Raw genomic sequence first — 20,414 nt, 5'->3', positions numbered from 1 at the left:
TTTACGCAACTGCACCTCAGTTACTGAAAGGCGGCGATGTCATCGCCAGAAACATGCACGCGCACGCATTTTCTCAAGGAGCACTCATTTGTATCTTTGATGTTTTTCAAATAAGAATAATGTCGAACATTTACAAACAAACATGGAAGTTCGTGCCATAACATGTTTATAATTATCGCTTTCAATGCTTGTACGTGTATGCTAACAATGACCATCAGTGTTTACGGTTTTGTCATCACCAGTACATGCAAGTGGGGAAGATGGCAAGCTGCTCTGTGGCCCGGAAATCCTGGCGTAATGAGGGTCATGGTGCTAGTGTTGTTACTGCCATAATAGCTGCAGGAATGGAGGAATGCCATCATATGGCGTTAAAATGTAAGATCGCAATAAGAAATTTCATCGTATTTCTATACCAGTGAAAAGTATCTATTGCACTTTATTTTACATACGGATATGTACTCAGTTCTGTCTCTGTTAAGGAATATTAAAGTGTATTGGGGTCAGACTCAGTATTCCGACACGCATCGCACGCACGCGCACACACACACACACAGGCAGCATGCATACATACATACATACATACATACATACATACATACATACATACATAAGCATACATACAGCTACATACATACATACATACATACATACATACATACATACATACATACATATATACATACATACATATGAGAAATATCACCATATATTCACGACAATGGATATAAATAAGGTCCAAATACGTTCCGTACATGCATGTTATCACACATACTTCCCTTCAGCTAACAGATGCCAGACGTTATTGCCTATCCCAGTGGATTCAACTATTTCATCGCCTGATTTCGCCCTGAATATGACGTACGAGACAACCAGTAGAATAATATTCTTTATCAATATACGCAAAACAGTAGCCACAAACACATCTTTACGCAAGGCCTATATTTATTCGATTAATCGTGTTATGTTCGAATACTCATGAAATGATTGTGCGCCCTGCCTCATATATGTGTGTGAGTTAAGTGATTACTAACTTCTAAAATTATGTAGCAATATATCGTGTACGAATAGTACGCGTTGGTTAAACGTCACTAAATTATCCTGATTTATCACGACGTGAATGCTCGATGGGAAGAAAAGCCCGGACCCATGTCTTAAGTCTTAAGTGCGGATATGTTCCACTTAATCTGAACTAGCAAGCAAACTTGGAGCGAATAACGGATACCTTTCAATTCACTATTCCGACCATGTGGTCGAGAGCCTAGTTATTATTTAAACGTTCCGTCTGTCAGGTGGCAAAGTATACAGAACATTTTCAGTCCCCCGCCATGATATTGCTGGAAATGGCGCTAAGGCGTGCTAAAACCATACCTACTCACTCACCCAATGAAGCATGATGAATATGACGACTGAACTTCATACCGGCCCTGTGGTCACACATGAATTGTGCTATTGCAGGTTTGTTGCCTTGCTCGTATGAAATAAGATAGGTTTGATACCTATGGACATTCTGCCAATGACATTACACGTTCATTGTCATTGCTATTGCCATTTCCATATTGTAGTACCTTTTGAAAAATCATGTGTTGGTCTCATTGAGCGCACTATATTGACCCATTGTTCTGTGTTTATGATCACAGCCGATGTCAGTGGAATATCAGCAGGCTATGGTTATGCCGTCCAGATCCATGTTCTGATGTCCAACCTGTCGTCTCCTTTGCTATAGAAACAATGTTGATGTTGACTTGGTAAGTACATTCCATGGATATTCAAAGTTAAAATGATCCGATGGGGTAAGAATGAAGACCCTGTTCAACCTCTTCTTGCACGTTGACTAAAAAGTTTTCAGACTCGGTGGACTTGTATCGTGATGTTCATATTGTCAGCCATTGGATTGTCTTGTCCAGACTCCAGTAATTTTACAGAACGTTGTTATATACCTGGTTTAGGGTTCAGGTGGCATCTCAAGAACAAACTGTAACATTACGTGCGGGAAGCCATTCTCTCTCGAAATCTTGGAAGACAAATAGCTCATTATGTTAAGTGTTTGGAATTTGCAATGTTGTCATTTAACCCTTCGAACACAAATATTATGAAAGACTGACATTAGTTAAAAGAGAAATATTTGAACTCTGGTCGTAAAATCAGCTAAACATATAATCATTTATTCAAGGCAACGGTTCCACGCAGTCAAGGTGGTCAGCAAACATCTTCTTACACATCACAACTCCAGAATGAGCATCCGTTTCAAAAATGTCCAGCCTTGTTGGTGGCCATGCTTTCACTCGTCTACAAGAGGATACCTGATCCAAAAACGGGGTTAGCATCTTTGGTTATTGAAACACCGCTGATCACAGTCCATCTGCATACAGAGAAAATGAAGTTCTGGTATCAATTTTGCAGTTTCGATGGAATCTCTTACTTAACGATATCCTCTACACGCAGCTTCTCATCTATCACTGATAGAGACGGATGCCATAGGCCGCATCTTGCAAGGAACAATGTTGTGTTTGTGGTCTCCAATTTCTTGGTGTTGCATTTCTACCTTTTAATATCACAGCCTAGGTAGATGAAAAAGCAATAATATTCTATCATTGTAGCCGGCCTTTGCATATGAAAGTTCTAACTAGGTTTAAAACCTTGAATGTTAACTCATGTAAATGGTTATAGTTCCTACAATAATGCAGGAATATACTTTCAATCATAGCTTTTCACACGCAGATTTGGACAACTCCTAACACTGAAGGTAAATAAGCCGACCATGGACGACTCAAGAAAACAGTGGACATTGACGACCCGGAACCCATATGGCTGTTATTAACTGACCAGTCACAACCAGACATTACTGACCTCAAAGAAGTTTCTGGAACCACCTATGGCAGAGGAACGAGCAACGTTAAGCAACTACCACACCCTATGTGATAGGCCGACCATGACTTCAATAAGAAAAACAGTGGTCATTGACTACCTGAACCCATGGCTGTTACACCGACCAGTGACAACCAGACATTACTGGACCAGAGACCAACAGAAACCAATCCAGTACAGGGCCACACAAAGTCCACGGAGCAGGTGATTACTAGGCTTCTAAGACAAACTCTTGTATTACATCTGTTATAACACACGTATAAGTTTTATAACTTTTGGGAGGTACCTATTACATACCTCTTAACAGTTCTTCAATAGCATCAAGACAGACATAGTATCACGATACAACAACTTCATCGTTATGATAATTTGTTTCATGTGAAATGCGACAGGTGTAGCACATGGTGTGTGTCATCAAATCTGTTATGATTCCTTCGCTTCATGACAACCACACCCGAGTTTGGCTCTGTGCTGGTGGAACGTACGAACTATTACGCCCAGCTGAGACCAATTACTTCTCCTGGACTACAATTGCAAGGCAAGGTTCTCACATTCCATTTGGATATTTCCTAACACAATAACACCTTACACGGTCAGTGTACAGAGAAAATTTGAAACCTATAAAACCATCATACTGAGCCTATCATTGTTGTTCTTGTTTGGTTATACACTGTTGTGCTCAGCCCCGTCTTATTATGGCGACGTAAATGCTCGAGCGCCCAACACGGCAGTATCTACAACATTAAATACGATGCAATAATAATAGTGGTGCGATGACATCAACCAAGTCTGACCACCGGTTAATTTATTAAGGTAACAGAATGAACGTACTTCATTCCGTCTTGGCAGATATAAAACTCTTGCTCCCAAGGCTTGAAAGTTCATTTGGGAACCGGGATGTCTTTAGTTTACCATACGATATATGCTGAGTTTGATTAATTTCAGAACGAATAGTGGATTTCGAGCGAGGCTGAATTACCAGTCGACCCGACGACAGAATTCGAACTGAAAATTAATTTCCCATCGGAAGTTCAAAGCAGCTATAAAGTGCGCTTCATGACAGGTACCTGAAGTATTTGATGGTACGAAACGACCTGACTCTCAGGCATTTCTATTATTAAAAGTACCGTTATCTGATACGTGCAGTGAAGGGTTGTGAAGGGCGTCTTGTTATAAACAAGGAGAATAATTTTGGTTGTATTTTGTCGAAACGACCGCTAAGAAAATCGAACATGAAATTTGACATTATGTTTGCATAAACAGTACATAATTAGTGCTTTATACTGGAAACATTATATTTATGTCGTATAACAGTTTAACCATCCTCAGACTCTGAATTTTCAACAACATGTATGGACCATATTGCCACAGGACTCGGACAAAGGGGAAGTCATTATATCGTTACCCCAGTGATATTGTTTCACCCTGCAGTTGTTTAGCTTAATTGGCCGTTATTTATATTGTTGTGAGTTGTAACAGTTACTTCATTCGAACAATACGCTGACTGACCAGCATGTTCCAAAAATACAATTTTCTTCATATTCTCAAATAATTAAATTCGCAGGTAACCAAAAACAAAACAACCGATGCGCTAGAAGGCAGAACAGATTAACTGGCACGTGAATAATTCAATCATGTATTCCGAGAAGATTGTTCATTTTATCTTTGTAATGTTCATGTAAATTGAAACATACGAATCTTCAACTGGTTAGGGTTGGTATATTTTCAAGACTTCAGCGCAAACGTAGGACACCATGAGGGTTAGAACTGTCGAAAAAGGCGACTAAGGGAATCGGATGGTCAGACTCACTGACTTGTTCGAAGTAATCCTATAACAATCACGAAGATATATACTCATAATGCCAGTCACTGGATTGTCCTGCCCAGACTCGAATACTTACAGTCATACAGCTGGATGACTGGAGTGCGGCGTTAAAAACAAATAAACAAACAAACACTCACAAACGTAGGAACGTCGCTGCCCTAACATTTATTACTGGGACGAACCTCGTCCGGTTGATATCATACTCCTGACACTAGGACTTACGTGTGTGTCTGAAAGTGCATTCCGATGACTGTGGATGATGTTATTTATATAGGTCCATCCTGCTACTCTCCGTTTCTGGGCAAGTGGTGTGGTCAGTCCAACCAGACACTGGTCAGCACAGGTCAGGATATGTTCCTGGTGTACGTTGATGGACGAAGATACACCTCGCTGCCCTGGACAGTACAATATAGGATGACCGAATCAGATGCCGCTCCTGCAGTTGGTATGTCCAGCAGAAAAAAATAGTAAAACTGTAACTGAAAACGTTCAAATGTGTTCCGAGGTCAGTGTGAAATATGTGCTTAGTAACAACAATACTCACGCATGTAACTATTTTTATGGGATGCCTTCATCACTAAGCTTAAGATTATTTTCTTTTGAAAATGAGAAAATTAACAAAAAGCGTATTTTTTGCATGTACATATTAACTAGGCTGCATATCTAGAATTGTTGGGAAAAAATGTCAATTTGCAATGGCCTTGCAAACTATTAACAATCAATAATATACCTGGCAAAGGTTACTGTATGAATAGGTATTAGTCAGGACTTAATAATTCAAACACTATTTTTTCACAGGATATACAGGAATATATTTCTTAATATTCATTCCATGTGTTTTTCAGTTTTTGTGGTATCTTTTGTTTCAGCTCCACAGACAGCATCCAGTTCCAGCCAAGCCGGTGTCGTTGTTGGGTCGGTGTTTGGCGTTGTGTTGTTAATTTTAGCCGTAGTGGGTGCTCTAATTACGTGGAGAATGTATCGCAGAAAGGACATGTCATCTTACCAGAACCAAGACATCATTAATCAGAGTGAAGCGGGTAGTTCTGTATCTATGGTGACGCCAGCAGCATTCTCCAATGGTGCTTACGAAGAAGTCAAGTCACTAGAGAGTGGCAAGGAAACAGTTGCTGCCCATGGCAACGTGTATGAAACGCCTAACACCGATAAAAACCCACAGTTCCAACCTGATCTGTACACGTCGCTCTATCAGGTACTTGACCCTGGTTTATCCAAGGATAACAAATCGGTGACCTACGATAACCAAGTCCGATACAGCAAGGGGGTTTCGGAGATCTAAGTTGAACGCTATTAGCATTGAAATAAAAACTTGAATTATGAGTGCGATTGAATTCTGATTTTCACACATCTAGAGTATTTTGAATTGTTAGAGTATATCATACCCACACATTTTTTTTAATTTGCGATCATGAAACTGAATCGTATGCCAGCAGTACATTGTGCACGGAATTTAGAACTCATTTTGAATCACATACGAAGATTGCATCATTAACATGAAGCGGAGATAGCGTCTAATTTAAGTTAGGATACATGTAGAAATGTAATTTATCAGGCGTTCAATAAATTATTGCAGCTCAAAGTATTAATTTTCCCCTTTCTTTTACCCATATGTCCAATACCGTAAAATACAACTGCATACACATATACATGAAATGCATGTACTTTCCATAGGCCCTCGTGTGTTTGCGAGGATTAATGATTTAAAAAATATTGTTTTTGAGATGACCACCGACTCGAAATGCTTTACTGTACAATACATCATGATATTATACTGTGAAGCATTTCGAGTCGGGGGTCATCTCAAATTTTTGTACATATTTTATAAAATCTCTAATCTTCGCAAAGACACGAGGGCCTGTGGTACTTTCTTATTCAGGGGACACGGATGGTCCAAGGGGCAGTAGTCACATAAGAGATGACATTAACATGTGATCATGTGCACGAATATCAGGTTCACGAAAGTGAGCGATAGAGCTGCCTCACTTCAGGCTTTCATTATGCAATAACCTAACACGCCTTATATGATTCACACTTGATATGTAATTCAAAGAGTCGTGAAGAATCGCTCAACTCACAAGCCACATTCGAGAAACCAGCTGTTTCGTTTGTTTGTTGTTTAACGCGGCACTCAGCAATATTCCAGCCATAAGCTGGCGATCTGTAAATAATCGAGTTTGGATCAGACAATCAGGTGATAAACATTATGAGCATCGATCTACGCTAATGGGATACGACGACATGTGTCAACCATGTGACCAGCGAGCCTGACCACCTGATCCCGTTTGTCGCCTCTTACGACAAGCATGGGACACTAATGACGAATTCTAACCCGGATCTTCACGGGTATAAGACCATCTCTGTGTTTAGTTCTCACCCCAAGCATGAGAGCGGGCGGGCAAAAACAATAAATAGAAAAATAAAGTAATTAAAAGTTGACCTGTTTTGTATGAGTGTACAAGGGTAAGATCATTAATTCTTATCACATCAGGGCCTACTTTTCCACAGGGAAAACAGAGGTAAGAAAAACGTGTTATTACTTCACGTCGAAATGAAATTCAAGTCTTGTGGGACATGGGAATCACAGTAGCAGGTACCGACTGCCAAACAACAAATGTCACAAATGAAGTACTTAAAGATTTCTGGATAAAGAGACACATCTTTCTTTGTTGTTTTTCTCTTGTGCTTCAAAAATGAAGCATTCCATGACCGAAAATGGAAAACGGGTGATTTCCGGGTACATGTGAATTAAACGTACAATCTTGACATAAACGTGAAGGCCATAAGATCATCTTTCTTCAGTAGCCACTGTTAGAATGTTGTATTTCCCGATCGAGAGAGATGAAGCTAGAAAACGGATGCCACCAGGCGCGTAGCAAACCATTTTTTTCGTGAAAGCCCGATGGGCTGGAAACCTTTATATTGAGACAGTATACACTCATTCTCAGTATAAGTGCACAATTACTAAACATTCACGTCCTCGCCATGCAATGCTTCATATTTAGATAGTATTGAGGGCTTGCCAAACTTTCATTTTCAAAATCATGTGTAAGCCCGGTCTTTTTTTAAAACGGTAGCTACGCCCCTGGCCACGATCTCGTTGTGAAATAGTTCTAATGGACTTGTTCTCGGGTATGTCAGACAACATGTCTTATTCCTGGGTTTAACCAAAGTGCCAAGGGTCTGGGACATTGCTCCGTAATGAAACTTACAATTAAGTTTTCTGCCCCTGTTATTCTGCTGCTCGACATCCAAAAATGGACAAACACTACACAACTGGTTTAAATCCGAAAGACAGACTGACTGAGTTTGGTTTTACGCCGCTTTTAGCAATATTCAAGAAACATCACGGCGGGGGACACCATAAATGGGCTTCACACATTGTACCCATGTGGGGATTCGAACCCGGGTCTTCGGCGTGACGAGCCAACGCTTTAACCACTAGGCTACCCCACCGCCCCTCAATCCGAAAGAACACCAGCACACACTCACGTACACGGACGTTACTATCAAAAAGATCAGCTTGAACGTGACGTCAAACCTTGAGCTACCAAACAATAGAATGGCTTCGAAATCGCTTCACGAGTGTCAAAATTCAAGAGTTGTCCCCCCTTTGACCATACCTGTTTAACAATGTTGAAGAAAGCCTTGCGATGTCTGATGATTGTGACAGTGGGAGGTGACTGGTCAGTTGATGTATAAGTGTTAATCAATTAATAAAGCCATACATTTTGTGCAGGGGTAAGGTACGAATACAATAACGATCAATAGCACTTCAGTAGTGAGCCATTTACCCGATTACTGTGAAGAGAGAGGTTCAGCTTTATAACCTAACCTCTATGATTCAGGCAAGGTATTCACGGATATAGGGCAGTAAGCAATGTACATGTAACCAGCTGACGACCCAGGCGATCGGGTGGCGATGAGATTTCACTCCTTTAACCAGGCACACTTACAACGCTTCTACACAGGTCAACCTTACATATAGTTACAACGCAACGCAACGTCAGGTATGTAGGTCAAGCTATTATATTGTTGCTCGGAGTATGTTCAGCGTGACTGAATTTCTCCGCGTTACAATACGATACCCACCCTGATGTTTACTTGTTCTAAAAAAAGACTCGCTGTATATTTCGCCACTTTATGTGTGCCTGTATTCAACAGGACAGTCTTGAGAGATACGTGTTGACTGTACCGTTAGGCTTCGCGTACAAGGACGCCAGGCAGCGCTTACCTGTTGGAGAGTGAAGAGTATTATACCGTCCCCTCAACCGTCGTCACTGACATTCTACTATCATGGAAGCAACATGGCGACATGGATTATATCTGGTTCTTCATGGGGTTTTATTGTGTTCAACCACTGGTAAGCTGAGTGTACGTCACATGTTTTATGTAACCGCGAGAAGTATGTCGACAGCACTGCACCCAAATGAGTAAGGTCGCGTTCATGATGTTGATCTCTACGAGAGGCGGTGGGGTAGCCTAGTGGTTAAAACGTTGCCTCGTCACGGCGAAGACCCGGGTTCAATTCCCCTCATGGGTACAATGTGTGAAGCCCATTTCTGGTGTCCCCTGCTGTGGTATTGCTGGAATATTGCTAAAAGCGGCGTAAAACTAGATTCACTCACTAATTCCTCTATAATTGACTCGATAACCTACAGATCGCCGTCATATAGATGGAAACCTGCTGAGTTCGGCTTTAAATAACAATAACAAAACAGATATATAATAATATTTATAAAATCACTTTCTTTCTTTGACAAAGTTCACTCAGAAACAACAACAACAAGTCCTGATGTTTGCGGCCCCCTGCAGTTAACGGCTGGATCACAACCTAGATACCTAACATCACCTGGCTACCCCGTCTCTATAGAGAAGTATGTATATGTTTGCCAGTCTAACCTTTTTGTCAACAAGCCAGCAATCCACTGCCGCCATTGAATACCTAACTGGTCTATACCAGTGGGCAGATGGACTGGCTTGTCTGATGGAAACCCGATTACTTGCCGGACCGTTGTCATAGAGCTGGGGTAGTGATGAGTGCAGCGTTAAACGACCAACAAAAATAATGGCATTGTGCGTTGATAACAAAAACAAACTCGATCGTTTATATCGAATCATGCTCAGCCGGTAGATGACACACACGCACATTAGCCTGCAGTAATCGAAGCTAGTCGTATGACGCGACCAACAGAATCTGGTGGCCAGGCTTGTTGACTTGGTTGACACATGGCATCGCGTCTCAATTGCGTAGATCGATGCTCATGCTGTTGATCACTGGACTGTCTGTTCCATACTCGAGTATTTACAGATCGCCACCATATAACTGGAATATTTTTGAGTGCGGCATCAAACAACAAACGAACCAACAGTATATGACATGTACGGTTCAGGGACCAATTCAGGCACTAGTGGTGATGTGTGGCCATGTGCATAGAGCTCAGGTCACAAATCAGGTGAAGTTAAGCAACGGTGGCCCAGGAGAGCCCTTTGATAGGTGACCGTGTTTGGTATAGGTATATTGACGCCTGAGAGTCTCCAGGACTTCAGTGATGCCCCACAACGAAGCACACGTGATACACACATGTCTATGTATAACAGCGCCTTGTTTGAATCCATGCAAAAGAATACAAACGGCTGTGGGTTGTGAGGCCGATACATTTATTCTGGAAGATCGTGTTAAAAAAAGCCTGAAAGAACATAAGGAACTATGTTAAATGGAATCACATAAAATATGTACATGGTGGATCAGTCGTTAAGCCTATTAAATACACCTAGTTGAATACATCTGAACTATGTCACAAGTTATAATGTTACATAGTATTAATACAAATATACAATGATCATACAGACATACTGTAGGTACCTTTAGGAAATTCTAATAGTAAATACACTTCTGGTATACATATAGGGTTTTTTTCTGGTTAGGTGTTACATACCAGGTTGGTTGTACCCAAGCTGTTAAGGAGGATATTCTCCGGAATGAACACAGATCTGCATAACAAATAAATATGTATGAAGAAAACAATATATATATATACAAGTGATATGATATAAAATAAGATACAATTGTATTCGCCACACTAATGAAACATGGAATCATATATAATATTTATATATATGTATGTGTTTATCTTTCACACATACCAAAACAAACAGGCACGCATTCATACTGACTAGTCATTACCAAACGTTGCCATATATTTAGTTGATATGTTTAGAATTGTGTTCAATACATACTCACAATAACACAGTGATCTGATAGTTCATTTTCAACTATACACATTTATAAGATATATTATATTTCCAAGTTAAACCAAGTCTGACTTATTACATAATAAATTATATTTCTTATTGTAGTAAAACAAGAAACCATCCATATATATATATATACAACATTTTATACAATATGAACCTACCTAAAATCCTTATAAATATCCCCTGGTTGTAAAGGTAACCTTCCCATGAAGTACAGGACAACATGTGAGCTTTAAAATCTTTACATTGTAGTTTAAGCTATGGCCAGCTTGGCCTATCAGTGAAACAATAGAACTGACCGAGAGCTGGGGCAAGGAGTGTTGTAAGCATGCAGTGTGACAATTAGTGGAGGTTAGACTGAGAGTTACTAGGCTTACTATGCAGAGCTATGGCATGAGAATAAAATGAAGTATAAAACATAACTAAGATTTCATCATTCTACCATATAAAACATACCTAATATTCTTACAGATGTTAGAATAAGTAATTAAATGGAAACAATGCCATCTACCTTAATACTTAATATATTCTTCCAAACTTTAATTAAAACTATGTACATATATATATATTGAGTCTGCCACATACTTCCCCTCTTCATCTAAATGACGTCCCTGTCATTTATTGGCGTTGTTGAGTAATGTGACTATTAGCTGGGACATTGCACCACCAATCCGCTCAAAGATACCAGCTGATGCGAGCTGTTCAATGAGTCGAGCCCTGTCCCCCAAATCATCTGCTATGGTCTGACTCATCACGTAGTCTCCTGAGCGTTGCCACTCCGGTGGCCGTCTCTGCCGGAGTGATGTCCTTGGTGGTGGTTTAGGTCTTGGTCTTGGGCTTTGACTTGGCCTTAGTCTTGGCCTTGGCTTGGCCTTTGGTCGGTCAAGTACACAGGAGCAGTGACTCCTTCGGTTGAGTCTGTGTCCTGTCCTTCACTGACACTAACATCTGCTGCTTCTTCTTCTTCTAGCCCGGCTTCTATTGTACCGGGTTATCTGGTTCCCGCACGGGCGCGCAGTGGTCGCCACCACCAGAAGCATGGCTAGCTACCTCTTACAGTCCTCAGATCGTCACCCCTCAGGCTGTGAGATAGAGTCACCTTCCAAAGATCCTGCGCTGATGACAGTCGTATCACCAGGCTCCATTGGAAGTCCAATAAGCAGGCTTTGAGATGGACTCACACTCATCTTGATCCCCGACGCCAATGGTTCTGTCTCTAGTTCTGGTTCTAATGAGGTGTCCGGTCCTGGAGTTGAAACTGATCTTATAGGTTCTCCGTCGTCCTCAGCTGATAAAGATCCTAATGGGTAAGAGGAGGTTACGATGACGCAGGTCCTAGTCCTTCCTTCTCCGTTTTCCTTCTTCTTCACTACAAACACTGGTATGCCCAGGTTAGGCTGAGAAAAACTACATACGATCCTCTCTTCCCACTCTTGTCAGATAGCTTGTGCTTTCCCTCTCAAAAAGCAAGAATCTTCACTAGCACACGGTCTCCAGACTGGATTGCGCACCTCTGGCTTTGATATCATACGCTTCTGTCTCTTCTGGGCTTCCCTTGATGCAGATATAGCAATGTTGTAGCTTTGCTCCAGCCTTGTCTTCAGGGCTGCCACATAGAGGAGGTCAGAGTCTGCTTGTCCTTGTTTACTTCAATTCCAAAAGCAAGGTCGATGGGTAGTCTCGCTGCCTCTACCAAACATCAAATAGAATGGGGAATAGCCTGCTGATTCGTGTCTGGTTGCATTGTGGGCATGAACAAGTGGACCTACAAACCCCTTCCAGTCTTGCTTCTGGTTTGGCTTCAGAGTACTAAGCATATTGAGTAGAGTCCTGTTAAAGCTGCTCTGTCATTCCGTTACACATTGGATGATATGGTGTAGTTCTCTGACTGGGCTATGCCTAGGATGTTACAGAGTTCTTTCATCATTCGACCTCATGAAGCTAGCTCCTTGGTCACTGTGAATTCGCATGGGCATTCCATAGTGAAGGACAAAGTTCTTGTAGAATGCTTCTGCAGTGGTCCTGGCTGTAGTGTTCTTCGTTGGCACTGCTAAAGCATATCTCGTGAAATGATCGGGTGATCACGAGCATGTGTTGGAATCCTCCCTTTGAAGTCTCTAGGGTCAGAAAATCCATACAGACTAACTCCAACGGTTGTGATGTGGTGATGGAAACAAGTGGTGCGCGACATTAGTAGGCGTTTTCCTCCTGAGACACTCCGTTACAGTTCTTGATCCAATCAACAGTATCTGCTTGCATGCCTGGCCAGTAAAATCCGTCACGAATTAAGGAAAGGGTTCTGTCACGTCCAGGGTGACCAATATCATTGTGGAGGCCTTGTAATGCATCATTGATGAAGTTAGATGGTAACACTAGTTGATCTTTGCAACTCCATCTACCTTGATTTGGCGATACAATATCCCACGTTGAAGAACAAGAGAAATGGAAGCTCCGATATAAACATGTATTTGCTAGGGTATGAGGAAAATCTTGTCTCCTTGGCTTTCTTGTTGTTAATGCACTGCCTGTATCCAAGAAGATAAAGTCGCATCTGTAGCTTGTGCCATACGCCAATCCTCCTCGTCTGTCATCCCATGTAGATCATGTTCTGTCGGTGAAGGTCCTCGTCCAGTAAACTTGCTGTGACATGGTATAGTGATTCAATAAATGGTTGGGCGTGAACAACACCACAGATGGCCTTTACAGAATCCATGGAGATGTCTTCGGGTAGTTCCAGGTCTGGCAGTCTTGACAAGGCATTCATGCCTGAGTTTTTCATTCCAGGTCTATAGTGGATGTCAAAATCATAAGCAGAGAGAGTTGCAAGCCATCGGTGGCCTCAGTAGCATCCAACTTGGCACTGGTGAGGACGTAGGTGAGGGGGTTGTTATCAGTCAGTACTGTAAACCTTGCTCCAAAGAGATAGTCGTGAAACTTCTCACTGACTGCCCACTCTCAAATGCGAAACTCCAGTCTATGAGCTGAAGAAGTTTCCTTCGACTTTGGTTAACTCCTGCTCGCATAGCTGATAACCCTCTTTGGCTCCATCTTGTTCCTGGTACAACACTGCTCCAAGCCCACGTCCACTGGCATCTGTATGTATCTCGAATGGTTTGCTGTGAGTCTGGGTATGCAAGGACAGGTGGTGAAGCCAACAATGTCTTGAGGTGTACAAACGCCTGTTCTTGTTCTTGTTCCCATTTCCATGGTTGGTCAAGGATTTCTTGGATTTCTTTGGATTTCCTATGTGGCATCAAATGAGGATAATGGCTTGGCAATCTTGGCAAAATCCTTCACAAATTTCCGATAATATCCTGCAAATCCAAGAAATTGACGAACCTCCCTTTGAACCATTGGTAGGTCTCTGGCCAATTTAGAACCTTTCTCTCTACCTTCTCAGGATCAGCTGATATTCCCTTTCAGAGACAACATGGCCAAGGAATTGATTTTCTTTTTTGAAGAATGAACATTTCTGGTGAAAGTTTCAGTCCTGTTTCTCTGACTCCGCTGAAGTATTTGGCTCAATCGGTCTAGATGTTCGTCAATCGTTGATGAGAATATGATGATGTCATCCAAGCATATGAGACATATCTTTAGATGCAGGCCTTCAAAACACTCGTTCATGAGTCGCTGGTAAGTCGCTGGACTGTTGCATGCAATCCAAAGGGCATACGATTGTACTCATAAAAATCCCATTGGTCCAACAGTAAAGGCTGCAGTTCGCCCTTGTGTTTCTCCTCTATTTCTACTTCTGGTGGTAGCCGCTTTTCATCCAGGGTACTGTAAAACTTCGAACCTGAAAGGTGCTTCAAACATTTCTTCAATCCTGGGGATAGCATAGCTGTCCTTAATGGTCCGTTGGTTCAGCTGGCGAAAATCCACACATAGTCTCCAAGTTTTCCTGACTTCTACGTACCAGTACCACATTGGAAGACCATGGAGAATGAGAATGTCTAATTTGACACCACAGAAGCAGTTGACTGAGATGATCTTTAACTTCCTCGTACATAGCTGGTGGTATTCTTCGATAACGCTATTTAAATGGATTGTCATCTGCAAGTTCAATCCGATGTCGGACCCCGTCTGTGTGTCCCAAGTCAGTATCTCCTGAGTATATCACATCCAAGCAATCCTTTGATGACTTGTTTTCCCGCGCGAGTTCTTCCTCTGAAACGGCTGTTTCGTTGAAGTCCATGAGGTCCAAGACAGATGTATCTTCCGTAGGCGAGTTCAGTGATGAAGAGGTCTTTGGTGTAAAATTGTATCACACAACTTGTAGCTCATACATAGAAGGGCACGACTTGAATTGACACAGAGCGAGTGGTAAGGTTGATTATATGTACATCAACGAAGCATCTTCTGTCCACTTCCATCATATGATACTAAGGTGGGTACAATGTCAAGGTCGTCAGGAATATATGATCCTCTGGTAGGCTGGACAACAGCATGAGTAAGTTTATAGGTAGGGGTCTATCAACATAGCCGGCAATGTGGGATCTCACCATTGGCTGATAATCTTAAGCACCTGGTTCAGCACCACTAACTTTCCCAACAGAGTAATTGTTCCTTTGCAAGTTCTCTCTCCTTGATCAATATGCCGCGGAATTGTAGATACCGTTGTGTGCAGGTCTGCATGTTGCAGAAATCGTGATCCATACTGGTCCTTGCATTGGTTCAGGTAGATAGAAAGAAATGTTAGTGCCTAGGGTAACTGGTATTCTTTATTGCACGAACCATCAGGAACGACAAGTAACATTGAGTTTATGTTGGTAGATGCGCTTCCAGTTCTTTTCTAGGTCCACCCTCCACAATTAGTCCCATGTATTGCAGGAGTTCTCCATCGGCAATATTCTACATGTAGAAGTTGTTGTAGGGTTCAAGAGGAACATCAGGGAAGTTCTGCCTGTAGAATGTCTCTTCGATATAGATGAGATGGTTGCCCCTGCATCCAGTAAAGCCTTGCACTTGACTCCGCATTAATGGTTACAGTGCTCTCAGTTGATCTCCTACCATCTCGACTGTTATCTGCTGATTGCTGACACTTCTTAGGGCTCCATGGTCCGCCCCTCCCATAGGCCTGGGGAAGTTTAAAGAGTCTCCATCCATGACTGCTCTGCATCCCCCTGAATATGTCCAGGCTGTCCACATCTATGGCATCTTGGGGATGTCTTTAAAGGGCTGGGGTCCATGGCATGAGAGACTGGGGTCCTCGGCCAGTTGGAGGTCGTCCAAAAGATTGACTTGCACTGGTCCTTGGAGGTCGTGTCCATTGCCATAGGGCATCTGCCATATGCTGACCTTTGTCCTGACCCCGAACAAGACTGATCCGGACTTTGATTGTATCCTCTGCCTGTCGGGTCTTGGTCCACTTTGTGCCTGAGGGTTAAGCGTATTTCTGGGTAAGACATGGACCTTAATAGACCCTTTATTTCTTTGAGTTCAGGGTTATCTGTGCTGACGGTCGCCTTATTGGTCGATACGCCTCTTGGAAATTGATTTCCTTTCAGCAGATCATCTTCAACTTGACGGAGGTATTTGAGGAACTGCCTATATGATAACATCCCGGTCCTCAGTTTCATGGCCGGAAAGATCTCTTTCAGGTCATCAGCTCGAAGACCAAACTAAAGGGTGTCCTTCCGGAGAATTCTTCTGTGTCGCCAGTTAGCGTTGACCTTTGCCCAGGATTAATTCCTTGGCTATTAATATCCTCTAGGCGACAGGACCACCTGGCCACAGTTTTCTGCTGTCTCCTTGTTTGGCCAAGTGGCAGAACTGCGCCATGATGTTATGTTCTTGCCGTATATTTCCAACACACTATCGATGGCTGACGAGGGCATCTAGTGGAAAGTATCCTTGTCGACGCATAAATCCCCTGGTAGCTGCCGCCAAGGGAACGTCTGATCGTTCCAAAAACAATGTCCACCATATAGTTACACATACATGTGTACTCATGCATCCACTGATCAAAGTCTGCATCTCCCTTCCGTCACCTGCTGAGAAGTAGTTGTGGGGACTTAGCTAAAGTAACTGTACAGCAGGTAGAGGATGGATGTTGTATTGCTGGTTCCTCTGGTTTAGACTATGCTTCGGCAAATCTCAGTGATCCATTGTAGTAAGTCTTCTGGAGTTTCAGCTTTGTGACGTAAACCTAACTTTTCCGCAAAGAAGAGACCAGGCTGATCTACCTCCTCCTTTGACATTATCTCTGTGTTGCCATTATTCAGAATGAGTTATTGACCTCTCGAAGTGGGGAAGTGAAATTCCCTTACCAGGAAATCTACTAGGTATGGCGGAAATGTAGCGCAGGAAATAATGATACAGAATCAATATGCGTGTTAACGAAGGATATGAAGTACGAGTGTACGAGATGGGTGCCACCGTCTATGGATGTTACACTGTAACTAGTATACTACACTATATATCAGTGCGTTGCTGGATATACTAGAAAACACTCTGCGCACAATCCAATGATGTGCGTACACGAAAGCTAATGGTGAGAAAAATGATGGCTGAATCCATCAACTTAAGGAAGTCATGATAGTTGGCAACTTACCGTAAACCAGCAGTAGTTTGTGGCTGGCAAAGGAAATCTGTGTAATTGCTACAGTATGTACACATATTCTAACCACAAATGTACCTAAGACAAATACCTGTAGATATGGACTAATCTTGAAATAATGCTAACTCAAAAATAGGGTATAATACCGGAGGTATTTCTAATGATTACCGAGAAGCAAGTTAGTCGTGCAAATTGTTGCAGTGCAGGTTGCATGTACACACGCGCGCAATTGGGATCTACATGGTGTATGGCGAAAACAGGGAAATGTACCAATTCTCTCAACCAATGGAGATAGTAGCACCAACAATCTGAGAAACAACACTGAACGCAGAACCTACAACACAAGTATATCTGAAAACTATTACCTCAACCAGCTTTGCTACCAACTGACAAGAATAGGTAAAATGAACCACATGCGTAATCTAAAGCACAGACTACCTAACAGTTTATTTAGTTAGGGCGATATCATGATGGATTAAATATCTAATCTAAGCGATAAAGTCAAACTAGCTTTTAGCATAGCCTTCACACTCACATTCATGCATGCAATAAACAATACATATACCCATATATATATATATAACACTCTGTGGCTGGTATGCAAATAATATGAACAACTATATAATATGTTCCTAAAGTTAAAGAGTAATTGTCTGTTTAGAGGGTTAAGGTTAAGGTCGCATTCAAGATTATTATTGCACTTGCCCAGCGACGCAATATGTTATTAAAGACACTAAGGGAAATAAGCATGATAGTAAAACTAACTAACTAACTGATTAACTCGGCTAACTAACTGACTAATTAACTAAACAACTGATGCAAACTAAGCATTAATTCGGAGCGCTCCTGCTGGAACCGCGCTCGCTACGTCATAACTTATCATCACACAACACATGCAGAGAAATGATAATCAAAATGACATCACGCGTGGAAGGATTGAAGACGGCCAGTGTCGTCGCATCGGAAATCCACTCGAGGCAAAAAAGCAGGAGTCTTGATAATGTCTGTAAACAGTTCTCATGTCATCACATGAATATAAGAACTATAAAACAGCGCCTTGTTTGAATCCATGCAAAAGAATACAAACGGCTGTGGGTTGTGAGGCCGATACATTTATTCTGGAAGATCGTGTTAAAAAGCCTGAAAGAACATAAGGAACTATGTTAAATGGAATCACATAAAATATGTACATGGTGGATCAGTCGTTAAGCCTATTAAATACACCTAGTTGAATACATCTGAACTATGTCACAAGTTATAATGTTACATAGTATTAATAGTTTTACAAATATACAATGATCATACAGACATACTGTAGGTACCTTTAGGAAATTCTAATAGTAAATACACTTCTGGTATACATATAGGGTTTTTTTCTGGTTAGGTGTTACATACCAGGTTGGTTGTACCCAAGCTGTTAAGGAGGATATTCTCCGGAATGAACACAGATCTGCATAACAAATAAATATGTATGAAGAAAACAATATATATATATACAAGTGATATGATATAAAATAAGATACAATTGTATTCGCCACACTAATGAAACATGGAATCATATATAATATTTATATATATGTATGTGTTTATCTTTCACACATACCAAACAAACAGGCATGCATTCATACTGACTAGTCATTACCTAAACGTTGCCATATATTTAGTTGATATGTTTAGAATTGTGTTCAATACATACTCACAATAACACAGTGATCTGATAGTTCATTTTCAACTATACACATTTATAAGATATATTATATTTCAAGTAAACCAAGTCTGACTTACACAATAAATTATATTTCTTATTGTAGTAAACAAGAAACCATCCATATATATATATATACAACATTTTATACAATATGAACCTACCTAAAATCCTTATAAATATCCCCTGGTTGTAAAGGTAACCTTCCTTACGAAGTACAGGACAACATGTGAGTTTAAAATCTTTACATTGTAGTTTAAGCTATGGCCAGCTTGGCCTATCAGTGAAACAATAGAACTGACCGAGAGCTGGGGCAAGGAGTGTTGTAAGCATGCAGTGTGACAATTAGTGGAGGTTAGACTGAGAGTTACTAGGCTTACTATGCAGAGCTATGGCATGAGAATAAAATGAAGTATAAAACATAACTAAGATTTCATCATTCTACCATATAAAACATACCCCATATTCTTACAGATGTTAGAATAAGTAATTAAATGGAAACAATGCCATCTACCTTAATACTTAATATATTCTTCCAAACTTTAATTAAAACTATGTACATATATATATATTGAGTCTGCCACATATGCGTTCGACATTGCCTCACAAGAAAGAAAGTGACATCCATAATATTTTGTCTGCATACTCTAACAATACCAGCTTCTGTATATACTTCACAAGAACCCCTCAACATTGGGTGCCTGTTCAGCAGCAGAAAAATGGGTTCTCGGTGCTGTTATCATATGACTTAATAAATCTAGCGCCTCACTTGGCAGGTTGGGTTATCCGGGGTAATAATGGAGTTTATTAATGTTTCATCGCTCATGTTCATTTTTCATGACAGAAACCCCAGATGCAAAATGGACATCAAAAGCGCCAAAATGAGGAGAGGAAGTTCTGAGTTGTCGTTCTTGATGTCAACATTTTAAATCTGTCCAACCAGCCATCGATGATACCGTGAAGATCTTTTGACGGTATGTTAACAATATGTTTATATACACCGCAGTTCGTATAGTGTATGAAATATTACAGTACATCACGCTTTGTCGGATGTTGAAAAGATGCAGGTCTTCGCTGCTGACAAATCTGGGATACGAACCCAAGATCACTCACATGATGAGGGTATGTTGACTCTATATAAATTGAAGTATTTAAGTAGGTCAACAATACTCGATGTACAACGT

At 41.2% G+C, this 20,414-nt stretch overlaps 1 protein-coding gene and 3 long non-coding RNA genes across 4 annotated transcripts; 2 read left to right on the top strand and 2 right to left on the bottom strand.

Annotated features, from left to right (window-relative positions):
• Nucleotides 1-2,136: 2,136 nt before the first annotated feature.
• LOC124271933 lies at nucleotides 2,137-5,003 on the bottom strand. The gene is made up of 2 exons (XR_006897181.1): nucleotides 4,913-5,003; nucleotides 2,137-2,359 (listed from the first exon to the last, which is right to left on the bottom strand). It is a non-coding gene; the product is annotated as an uncharacterized LOC124271933 (long non-coding RNA).
• Nucleotides 4,937-6,031, top strand: LOC124271932. Its single transcript, XM_046707107.1, has 2 exons — nucleotides 4,937-5,135; nucleotides 5,560-6,031. Exons 1-2 carry the CDS (start codon nucleotides 4,937-4,939, stop codon nucleotides 5,988-5,990), a joined length of 630 nt encoding a protein of 209 aa, XP_046563063.1. The 3' UTR covers nucleotides 5,991-6,031.
• A 2,738-nt stretch (nucleotides 6,032-8,769) lies between these two features.
• LOC124271930 lies at nucleotides 8,770-20,117 on the top strand. The gene is made up of 3 exons (XR_006897179.1): nucleotides 8,770-9,071; nucleotides 9,474-9,585; nucleotides 20,075-20,117. It is a non-coding gene; the product is annotated as an uncharacterized LOC124271930 (long non-coding RNA).
• LOC124271931 lies at nucleotides 18,622-19,227 on the bottom strand. Its single transcript, XR_006897180.1, has 2 exons — nucleotides 18,921-19,227; nucleotides 18,622-18,665 (listed from the first exon to the last, which is right to left on the bottom strand). It is a non-coding gene; the product is annotated as an uncharacterized LOC124271931 (long non-coding RNA).
• Nucleotides 20,118-20,414: the final 297 nt, after the last annotated feature.

This window comes from Haliotis rubra, unplaced genomic scaffold (assembly GCF_003918875.1).
Source record: "Haliotis rubra isolate DU_JTF1 unplaced genomic scaffold, ASM391887v1 Scf1644, whole genome shotgun sequence".
NCBI lineage: Eukaryota > Metazoa > Mollusca > Gastropoda > Lepetellida > Haliotidae > Haliotis > Haliotis rubra.
The sequence above is the reverse complement of the archived record's forward strand: the minus strand, read 5'-3'. Positions and strand labels throughout refer to the sequence as shown.

Coding starts and splice junctions, on each gene's coding strand:
- LOC124271932 (XM_046707107.1), top strand. CDS start 4,937: ATGACTGTGGATGATGTTATTTATATAGGTCCATCCTGCTACTCTCCG. Junction 5,136..5,559: donor AGATGCCGCTCCTGCAGTTG/GTATGTCCAGCA, acceptor CTTTTGTTTCAG/CTCCACAGACAGCATCCAGT.